The sequence below is a fragment of the Muntiacus reevesi genome, chromosome 7 (assembly GCF_963930625.1).
Source record: "Muntiacus reevesi chromosome 7, mMunRee1.1, whole genome shotgun sequence".
In the NCBI taxonomy this organism is placed as follows: Eukaryota; Metazoa; Chordata; class Mammalia; order Artiodactyla; family Cervidae; genus Muntiacus; species Muntiacus reevesi.
In genome coordinates, this window is record NC_089255.1 from 22,574,545 (window position 1) to 22,586,574 (window position 12,030).

General features: G+C 39.3%; 1 gene segment (V, D, J or C); it reads right to left on the minus strand.

Moving 5' to 3' along the window:
* Positions 1–8,382: 8,382 nt before the first annotated feature.
* On the minus strand, positions 8,383–9,060 carry LOC136172533 (T cell receptor alpha variable 13-1-like). The segment is given in 2 exon segments: positions 8,383–8,798; positions 9,009–9,060. Coding segments are annotated over 2 exon segments (468 nt in total).
* Between the last annotated feature and the right edge of the window lie 2,970 nt (positions 9,061–12,030).

A 12,030-nucleotide genomic window follows, 5' to 3' on the forward strand; every position in this document is an offset into this window, starting at 1 on the left:
GCTTCTAACCTGCCTGGACACTGCCCTGACTGTGAGTTGACTGTGAGTAACTGCCGGCTGTGAGTACAAGACTTCCAGCACCATGTATAAGATGGGGAAGGAATCTTGAGATTGTTGAGCTCCTAGAGGGATCCCCCAGGCTTAGCAACATTCCAAGTTTTACATGACTAAAGGAAGAGCATTAACATGAAACCAGAGCTGCAATTTGGTCACAGATTGAGGATGATATCAGGTTGCAACTGCCCTGGGATTGTAAATGGGAGTCCTGAACTGTAATCTTTGAAGTCTTACCCACAGAGAGTACTCTTTTCATAGTTGGGACTCCAGATGTACTGTGACCTGGGACTTCTCACAGTGCTGGAAACTCTCAAGTCTGGATGTTGACCTCCATACAAGTCTGGGTGTTGGTCAAAACCCAATTTGGTGATGTATCATCGGCTCTTTCTAATTCTATTTTCTTTTAATGTTAGTGTGTTTAATGCTAATATATTGAAAGTAAGCTAGATAATTCTCCAATAAACATCTATATTATTTATTTGTATATAACAAGTGGCTTATTTTGTTAACAAATCCTTTGAACCTGAGACAAAAGTGAAAACTTTTGGTAAAACATGAATAAATTGAAATGAAAAATCCAACAATTCACACATATTTTTACTGATTATAATTCAGACATTTCTGAATTTCCTTAGTCAATTCTTCTAGCTCATACGAATCACTACATGTCAAGGATTTTATGTGGCTAATTTTTGTCCTCAATACATAATTTTACGTTTTTAATAAATAAATAACTTAAACCTAAATTTTTAGGGATAAGGATTTTTTTTATGAATGATAGCTCTGAATATGGCCTCTGAACCTAGAGAACTATTTTCTTAGAATGAGTATCTTCTCTCTAACCCTATGCCTGTGCAACCGTAATCACTTCCTGTCTGTGCTGGCAACTCCCTGCCCTGTCCCTACAGCAAGTGGAGCAGGGCCCTGGGTTTTGTTGCAGGTCCCTCCTCCACACCTCTCACTGTGGGCTCTCTCAGTGCACAGAAATACACTGCAGAGTCCTCCAGCTGTGAAGCTGAGATGACAAGTGTGATAGATTTTCTTGTTTTCTGGAAATTCAATGAGTAGCGACCTTCTGTGGCATTTTGCTGGTTATGAGAATCCTGACGAATAAGGAGAATCATCCCCCCACTGCTGGGCTGCTTGTACCAGAATAAACTGTAACGTGAATCACTGGTGTCATACTTGCAGTCCAGGGTCACAGCTTCCTTCTCCTGCACTAAGACTTGTGGTTGGTCTTGAGTTACCTTCTGGGCAATAACGGATCCTTAAAAAAAAAAAAAAAAGAATCAGGACTTTAGGAATAAGTGGTGTGGAATAAAGAAATCCTATTTTAGAACCTACTACCCCTTCTTCCCAGGGTTCCCATAAGACTGCCTCTTCCCCCAGTCCTTAGGTCACAGAGGAGGCACAGTTCCATTGGGACCATCCTTACCTAAACACAGTGAAGCCACGACCACTTTCAGAAGGCTGGAGAGAAGCATGTTTCAGCTCTCCACTAGATAGAAAATATCTTCTTCTTCAATGTCAAGGCTTTGCAAGGTGAGCCTGACAGGGTAAGGGAAGGATTGCTGGGTATGTGCTGCTGCTGCCCCACAACAGGAAACAGGGGTTTCCTGGAGTAGCAAGTTGATGTGGCTCATGTCAACTTCTCTATGAACCAGGTGAATGTCTCACTCACCCCAAACTTCCTTTTGCATTAACCAGCTCTTCAGTTCAGTTTGGTTCAGTTCAGTTGCTCGGTTGTGTCTGATTCTTTCCAGCCCCATGAACCACAGCATGCCAGGCCTCCCTGTCCATCACCAACTCCCAGAGTCTACCCAAACCCATTTTCAGTTGACACCAGTTACATCTGAAAATAAACACAAGTCAAATTTGATATTGAAAGGAAGAGTGAATATTTGACTAACTAGTGTGTTCAGCTGTTGCATCTATGATGGAACTTGTTTCAAGATACTGCATGTAATGGATTATTGAAACAACATAAGATGTAGTGATCATTTATCCTCTTACCTACATGTGTTTTCTTTCACTTAAGATAGAAATAAATTGCTTTATGAAAAGAAGACAAATCTGTATGTGCTAATTACTGCAGCTTTCTCAACCTGCATATCAATATGGCAATTACTATAATTCTTCACCACAACATCTGCTCAGTTACCTAACTTGGGACCTAATATTAGGAGAAAAGATAATCTCCCTTTGCAGAAGGTTGGAATGAATCTCGCAGACATGGAATCCTATCACAGTGGTCCCTTTCTCCTCTCTATTTGTTCTGACAGCCCAGATCTGTTCAGAGAGGGGAAATAGATGCTAGATTTTGGTCATCAGGTTATCAAACCTTTGAATTTATATTGTTCCCATTAATTAAATTGGAACCCTCTCAGTCAGGTCCGACTCTCTGCAACCCCAGACCTGCCAGGCTCCTCTGTCCATGGCATTCTCCAGGCAAGAATACTGGAGTGGGTAACCATTCCCTCCTCCAGTGGCTCTTTCCAACCCTGAGATTGAACCCAGGTCTCTTGCACTGTAGGCAGATTCTTGACCATCTGAGGGAAGCCGAAAAGAGCCTCAAAAGCTTTAATCCATTTTGAGTTTATTTTTGTGTATGGTGTTAGAAAGTGTTCTAGTTTCATTCTTTTACAAGTGGTTGACCAGTTTTCCCAGCACCACTTGTTAAAGAGGTTGTCTTTTTTCCATTGTATATCCTTGCCTCCTTTGTCAAAGATAAGGTGTCCATAGGTTCGTGGATTTATCTCTGGGCTTTCTATTCTGTTCCATTGATCTATATTTATGTCTTTGTGCCAGTACCATACTGTCTTGATGACTGTGGCTTTGTAGTAGAGTCTGAAGTCAGGGAGGGTGATTCCTCCAGTTCCATTCTTCTTTCTCAAGATTACTTTGGCTATTCGTGGTTTTCTGTATTTCCATACAAATTGTGAAATTATTTGTTCTAGTTCTGTGAAAAATACCGTTGGTAGCTTGATAGGGATTGCATTGAATCTATAGATTGCTTTGGGTAGAATAGCCATTTTGACAATATTGATTCTTCCAATCCATGAACACGGTATGTTTCTCCATCTGTTTGTGTCCTCTTTGATTTCTTTCATCAGTGTTTTATAGTTTTCTATGTACAGGTCTTTTGTTTCTTTAGGTAGATATACTCCTAAGTATTTTATTCTTTTTGTTGCAATGGTGAATGGTATTGTTTCCTTAATTTCTCTTTCTGTTTTCTCATTGTTAGTGTATAGAAATGCAAGGGATTTCTGTGTATTAATTTTATATCCTGCAACTTTACTATATTCGTTGATTAGCTCTAGTAATTTTCTGGTAGAGTCTTTAGGGTTTGCTATGTAGAGGATCATGTCATCTGCAAACAGCGAGAGTTTCACTTCTTCTTTTCCTATCTGGATTCCTTTTACTTCTTTTTCTGCTCTGATTGCTGTGGTCAAAACTTCCAAGACTATGTTGAATAGTAGTGGTGAGAGTGGGCACCCCTGTCTTGTTCCTGATTTCAAGGGAAATGCTTTCAATTTTTCACCACTGAGGGTGATGCTTGCTGTGGGTTTGTCATATATAGCTTTTATTATGTTGAGGTATGTTCCCTCTATTCCTGCTTTCTGGAGAGTTTTAATCATAAATGGGTGTTGAATTTTGTCAAAGGCTTTCTCTGCATCTATTGAGATAATCATATGGTTTTTATCTTTCAATTTGTTAATGTGGTGTATTACATTGATTGACTTGCGGATATTAAAGAATCCTTGCATTCCTGGGATAAAGCCCACTTGGTCATGGTGTATGATTTTTTTAATATGTTGTTGGATTCTGTTTGCTAGAATTTTGCTAAGGATTTTTGCATCTATGTTCATCAGTGATATTGGCCTGTAGTTTTCTTTTTTTGTGGCATCTTTGTCTGGTTTTGGAATTAGGGTGATGGTGGCCTCATAGAATGAGTTTGGAAGCTTACCTTCTTCTGCAATTTTCTGGAAGAGTTTGAGTAAGATAGGTGTTAGCTCTTCTCTAAATTTTTGGTAGAATTCAGCTGTGAAGCCATCTGGTCCTGGGCTTTTGTTTCCTGGAAGATTTTTGATTACAGTTTCGATTTCCTTGCTTGTGATGGTTCTGTTAAGATCTTCTATTTCTTTCTGGTTCAGTTTTGGAAAGTTATACTTTTCTAAGAATTTGTCCATTTCATCCAAGTTGTCCATCTAAATGTAAGACCAGAAACTATAAAACTCCTAGAGGAGAACATAGGCAAAACACTCTCTGACATAAATCACAGCAGGATCCTCTATGACCCACCTCCCAGAATATTGGAAATAAAAGCAAAAATAAACAAATGGGACCTAATGAAACTTAAAAGCTTTTGCACTACAAAGGAAACTATAAGTAAGGTGAAAAGACAGCCCTCAGATTGGGAGAAAATAATAGCAAATGAAGAAACAGACAAAGGATTAATCTCAAAAATATACAAGCAACTCCTGAAGCTCAATTCCAGAAAAATAAATGACCCAATCAAAAAATGCGCCAAAGAACTAAACAGACATTTCTCCAAAGAAGACATACAGATGGCTAACAAACACACGAAAAGATGCTCAACATCACTCATTATTAGAGAAATGCAAATCAAAACCACAATGAGATACCATTACACGCCAGTCAGGATGGCTGCTATCCAAAAGTCTACAAGCAATAAATGCTGGAGAGGGTGTGGAGAAAAGGGAACCCTGTTACACTGTTGGTGGGAATGCAAACTAGTACAGCCACTATGGAAAACAATGTGGAGATTTCTTAAAAAACTGGAAATAGAACTGCCATATGACCCAGCAATACCACTTCTGGGCATACACACCGAGGAAACCAGATCTGAAAGAGACACGTGCACCCCAATGTTCATCGCAGCACTGTTTATAATAGCCAGGACATGGAAGCAGCCTAGATGCCCATCAGCAGATGAATGGATAAGGAAGCTGTGGTACATATACACCATGGAATATTACTCAGCCGTTAAAAAGAATTCATTTGAATCAGTTCTAATGAGATGGACGAAACTGGAGCCCATTATACAGAGTGAAGTAAGCCAGAAAGACAAAGAACATTACAGCATACTAACACATATATACGGAATTTAGAAAGATGGTAACGATAACCCTATATGCAAAACAGAAAAAGAAACACAGAAGTACAGAACAGACTTTTGAACTCCGTGGGAGAAGGTGAGGGTGGGATGTTTCAAAAGAACAGCATGTATATTATCTATGGTGAATCAGATCACTAGCCCAGGTGGGATGCATGAGACGAGTGCTTGGGCCTGGTGCACTGGGAGGACCCAGAGGAGTCGGGTGGAGTGGGAGGTGGGAGGGGGGATCGGGATGGGGAATACGTGTAACTCAATGGCTGATTCGTGTCAATGTATGACAAAACCCACTGAAATGTTGTGAAGTAATTGGCCTCCAACTAATAAAATAAAATTAAAAAAAAAAATAAAATAAAAGGAAAATGCGAATAAAGATTTTTAAACTTCTTATTAAAGTTTAAAAAAAAAAAAAAAAAAGAGTCTTCTCCAACACCACAGTTCAAAAGCATCAATTCTTCAGCGCTCAATTTTCTTTATAGTCCAACTCACATTCGTGCATGACTACTGGAAAAATCATAGCTTTGCCCAGATGGACTTTTGTTGGCAAAGTAATGTCTCTGCTTTTTAATATGTTGTCTAGGTTGGTCATGGCTTTTCTTCCAAGGAGCAAGCATCTTTTAATTTCATGGCTGCAGTCACCATCTGCAGTGATTTTGGAGCCCAAGAAAATAAAGTCAGCCACTGTTAAAAAAAAAAAAAAAAAAAAGAGCCTCAAAAGCCTCTATATTCTGTGAACCTAGTTCTAAGGGAATATGTCACAAGAGACTTTTATTGGTCCTTTAATGGACTGGAACCTGGTGGTCCAGAGTAGACAATGAGAGAGTGAAAGAAGTAAAGAGGCTAGTGTTCCCTGGGTTACGCAGTCAGCTTCCATGCTCCAGGGAATCAGCCAGAAATAGATAGAGATAGAGAGAGAAAAAAAGAAAGAAAGAAAAAAAGACACGGGGACCAAAGCTCTGATGGAGCAAAGGTGTTTTAATCACCATGGTGTGGGTATATATACTGTAGTTATTCTCAGCAAAGATAAAGATTAAAATTCCAGACTTAAAAAACACAAGGTGATTCCTATTAAAGAGAGAAGAGGGTACTTATCACCATAATGAGAAACTAACAAAGGAAATGTCTGGATTCCTCAGCCCAGGGAAGGGAAAGGCGTGCCTCTCCTCTTAATTCCTGAATATTCAGGAATTAATAAGGGCCAAAGGTTTCCTGACAGATCCATAACAGCACAAGGGAAGCCTCCTGTTAAAAGCTTCCTGACAGACCTCCATAAGACAGTTGATCATAAGACCACTACTGATTATAATATTTGTGTAAAAATGTAAAAGGAAAGCCATGCCTAAGGATATTACTAATCAACATGTTGTCAACTACAAATTGGCACTTGCCAAGAGTATTTGCCAGCAACTGAACAACAGCAAGGGCATTTGTCTTCTACCTCTACAGAGATTGAACCCTATGCTGCTGCAGTTGCTGACTTTCAAAACCCTCTGAGGGTAATGCAGGGTGGACAGTGAGGCACTCTGTGTTCCAGGGAAACTGGTGATACAGGTCTTTATATAGTTAGATATTTTCAGGAACTGATTTCATGATCCCAATCCTTGCATCTCTTCATATCTAGAAAAGCACTAAATCCCTTTATGGTGACATCAGTTCCTTGGGACTAGCAGAAAATCTTTTGTAAAGTAAGCACTTGATTGCGTTGAATTCCCCCTTCACCAAAATCTTATATGTTGACGTTCCCTCACTACCTCTTTGGAGAAGTCTCTCCGAGCTATCTGAGCTTTGGTCTCCCCGGCTGCAGTCCTTATTTTGCCCCAAGTAAAACTTAGCTCACATCTCTCACATTGTGCATCTTTTTAGTCAACAATGGCAAACAGCAGAGAGCTGTTACCTATAGGGCCTACCCCTTAACGTTGAACAGAACTTACCTTCTTATCTCCAAGTAATTACAGCTTCAGCTAAATTGGTTGAAGTTTTTTCAGATTCTGCCCCGGAATCTTCATTAAATCTGATGGTACCACACGTAGCACAAATTGTTCTCCCAACCTTTTTCTACCAATCAGTTGACTAATATAAAATATTAATCTCCCCTCAGGTTATTCAACTTTGTTACCCTTCTCAGTGAAAAATTCTCCTGATAGTACCTTTGCTATTCAAAATGCCTTCGTGTCCAATACAGATTTTTTTTTAACACTCTTGTACCAAATGTGAATTAATGTGTTTTAAAATAATCTTATCTTAAATATTGAAAAGAAACAATACCAGGTTGTCTACACAATAACTATTCTAAATTCCGTTTTGAACCAATCATTAGCAAAAATGAAATTACCTAAATAGCTGAACTTGTGAATCTATCTTGGATACATTAAATTGCACAAAGTAAATATTCAGTGGAAGTTTTAGGTTTTAACACAGTTCACATATCATGTATGCCTGTTAAGGTGAAGTTGCTCATCATGTCTGACTCTTTGTGACCCCATGGACTATACAGCCCATGGAATTCTCCGGGTCACAATACTGGAGTGGGTAGCCTTTCCCTTCTCCAGGGGATCTTCTCAACCCAGGGATTGATCCCAACTCTCCCACACAGCAGGCAGATTACCAGCTGAGCCACAAGCAAAGCCCAAGAATACTGGAGTGGGTAGCCTATCCCTTCTCCAGCAGATCTTCCCAACCCAGTGATTGAACCAGGGTCTCCTACATTGCAGGATTCACCTTTTCTTATTTCTTTAACAAATACCTATTGATAATCAACTATGTGAATGGGGACTGCTCAATTCAACATATAATAGTAAGTGAAAAACATTATAAACCTATTGTAACAATAATTTATTGAAAAGGTAAGCTGAATATTCAAATATTATGTGATTGCAGAATTATCAATATCATATTTATTGTATATCACACATTTCCCTATAATTAGCATGCAATATATAATCAGAAAAATAATAAGTGTTGTTTTTAAAACACAGTATTAAAAAAAACATTCATAATAAGGATTATCAATTGATACCAAGAGGTTATTTATAGAAAAGGAGTCTGAGCGGCAAATGTAAAGGCAGTCTTACAATTTTGAAACAAAACAATGTTAACTCCCTTCAGGAATTCAGTAAACAGCAATTATCCATAAAATGTGTCATACTTTCTGGGTCATCTTGAGCCTAACTTTCTTATTCTATGCTTGTCTAACACATCAGTTTCCACTTGCAGACAAACAACATGACAAATGTTACTTTGAAGGTTGCACCAGAGGAAGGGGGCTGCCCATCACAAGTATGAGTACAGGTAGCGGTGCCTGGGAAGCGCTGTGTCCTTGCTGCACAGAAGTAGACAGCTGAGTCTCCAGGCTGGATGGCTGCAATGTGCAGGGAGAGACGTTTGGCGGTCTTATTCAATAAAACAGCCAGTCTCTGGTCTTTTTTTTCAGCCATATTTGAACGAATAGCTACAAGGAGCTGGGGGCCTTTTCCAGGTTCTTGCTTATACCAAGGGAAATACTCTGAAGCAGTGTCTGTGTAAGTGCAGGTGATAACAGCGGTGTTTCCCTCCTGGACACTCAGGGTAGAAGGACTCTGCTCCACCTCGTTTCCAAGACTGACACCTGTGAAGAAAGTAGAAGTCAGAGAAAGAAGAAGGTTTTCAGATTATTAAGTTCCACAATTTACTTTCCCTTTTCTACAATAGCTAGAAGAAACCTGAATAAAGTCAGTTTAGGTGTCTAACAAATATCTACTAATACACTCTGTTTCCCTCTTTTTTTTTTTTTAATTAATTAATTTATTTTACTGTTTCCCTTAAACCTTCAACTCACAGTCCAGCTGTAGCCATAAGAACGTGATTAAAGCTCCAATGGGTGTCTTCATTGTTTTTCCCACAATTGTGGACCTGCAGTCTCCAGCCAGGAGACTTGTGTCTGTTACCAAGTGTCCCCTTCTTTTCTCTAGTGGTTTCTTTCATTGTCTAGCCAGCCAATAAGAAAAAGGCTCCGCTTCTGCCCTAAGCCTATTCATTCAGAATCCACTCAAAGGAACCCTCCACATGTTCTGATCAGCAGAGGTGCATCACCATCTGGTGGCCACATCTCTAACTATTGAACTCTGGTTAAATGTCCTTTTCATGGCTGTGCCTACAAGGGACATGCATAAAAGCAGCAAAGGTCAAACAAATTATGTCTCAGATTGAAGTAATCTAATGCACAGTAAGAATGTAGAGATGGAGAATTTGACTGTTTATAAGCTGAAAAGAGGTAGATGCTGTTACTCTTTATTCAATGATGGGCCTGATATATAGGTTTTAAATTATAAAAGCAACATTATTCACTCTCCTAAACAAACAAACATATATATATATATATATATATATATATATATATATATATGAAACTATCAAGTTCAGCCAATATACCATTTTCATTTGCTGTTTTGGAGGAAAACTCTGTAAAAGAAACTTGTAAGCCAAAGATCAGACAGAGTAACAGAGAGATCATTTGACATTTCAACTGACTGTTATCTCAGACTGTCTCCTCTAAGCTGGTTTTCAGTGGGCCCTTGCTTTCTCAGAGAACTGACAGTAGAAACAGTTGAAATGTATCCTAAAATGTAATTACTAAATGTCAGAGATCTAAGTGCTGCAGCTTGCATTAGACAGCTTTCCTTTGCTCAGCAACAAGGATCTGGAAGAAGGAGATAGGAAAAGAACATTAAGGGGGAGGTGAGGATATCCAGCTTATCCTCTACTTTCTACTGCTACCATTTGATCTATTTTTTAATTATCTAATTTTTCATTCTGGCATCTTGGATCTAGTTTCTGTTTTGTAAAATGAGGTGAACTAAACCCTGTCTAAGGGCTCATCTAGGTCTAAATTCTTTTATACTATTTAGCAGAACAAATCTTTATTGAGGCCTGCTTATATACAATGTAGAGTGATGAGAGGTGTGGGGAGAAATCCCTTGCACTCTGGAACCCCAACACCATTTTCCCATTTCATGCAGTCTTCGGGGTCTGCAGTTGCCACTAATTAACCCTAGGTCCTCTTCTGAAGCAGAGGCAGGGTCCTTGGAATGAATCCCTATCCGTGATTTCATTTCTCCTATAAGATCAAGGAGAATATAAATCCACAGTAAAATGGCATAAAATGGGATGGGGCTCACTGAATGTGAACGTCATCACAGACAGTGAGGTCAAAGGGGTTTTGTGGCTGAATCGGTAAGGAGATGATTCATTCTGTAAGTCTTATTTCATCTTGTAGGAATAAAAGAAAAAGCATCTGCATGACTGGAGGACCTGGAGGAAGTCGATGAATTGCCAACAGGTAAAGCAAGAGGCTCTTTCGAAAGCTACCAAATTGCTTTCTGGCTTCTGTCTCTCCGTGCAAGTGTAGGTGGGGATCACCTATATCATTTTTAGAACCAGTGCAAAATGAAATGTGGAATCTTCTTTGCAAGAAGCAGCATAAAGTCTCATTAGGTAATGTTTCTAGTGGCTTCCCTGATGGCTCAGATGGTAAAGAACTTGCCTGCAATGTGGGAGACCTGAGTTCGATCCCTGGGTCCGATCCCTGGGTCGGGAAGATCCCCTGGAGTAGGAAATGGCAACCCACTCCAGTATTCTTGCCGGGAGAATTCCGTGGAACGAGGAGCCTGGCAGATTATAGTCCATGGGGTCACATAGAGTAGGACAGGATGGAGCGACTAACACTGTCACTTTCAACGTTTCTAGTGGCACCATTTTTTCTAAAATGCTTTAACTCTTCATACAAATTAGTTTCATGTATCTGAATCTAATTTTTTGAGACTTTCGATCATTTTAGGTTCACAGAAAAATTAAAGAGAAGATGCAGAGGTTTCCAATATACCTCCCACTCCCACACTTGCATAACCTCTCTTGCTATCAACTTCCACATGAGACTGGTCTATTTCTCACAACTGATGAGCCTATATGAACACATTATAACCACCCAAATTACTAGGATTCACTCTTGGTGTTGTACATTCTATGGGTTTACACAAATGTACAGTGGCACGTGTTCATCATCATAGTGTCACAGAGAGTAGTTTCACCCCTAAACATCCTTTGTGCTCTGCCCATTCATCCTTCCACTTCCCTCAATCCTTGCAATCACTGGTTTTTACTCTCTTTATAATTTTGCCTTTCCCAGAATGTCATATAGCTGGAATCATATAGTAGGTAGCCTTTGAGATTGACTTCTTTCACTTAGTATCATGCGTTTAAATTTCCTCTGTATTTTTATGGCTTGACAACCCATTTCTTCTTAACTCTGAATAATATTCCACTGTTTGGATGTACCACAATTTACTTATCCATCCCCTTGTTGAAGGACATCTTGGTTAGTCCCAAATGTTGGTACCTGTGGGTGAGCCGCTGTAAACCCGTGCCTTTCTCTCAGCCTGTGGCAGCTGCCCTCAGTGTTTGGTGCTCCTTGGCTTTCAGACACAGCACTCCAGTCTCTGCCTTGTCTTCACATAAAAAATTATTTTTCTTATATTTGTTATTACCAGGACTCAAAAATCTGAATACAAACTTTAAAAACATTAAACACATTTAATTCCCTTTTCACTTTGAAGGAACACACACGTGCAGTTAACCAAAAAATTGAGTCATCTCTTTCTGTTTGTTGATCACTGTATATTTTTTCAAGCATTTTCCATCAGAGAAATTTATATGTAGCTTATATTTTATCTGTCAGGAGCACTAGACTGTTTTAACAGGACATTGAATATTGGCATCTACATCAGTTATGACAATGGCTCCATATTAGAGCTTTATATCCACGAGAGATTTCTGGGATGAAGAAAGGCAAAAAAAAAAAAAAA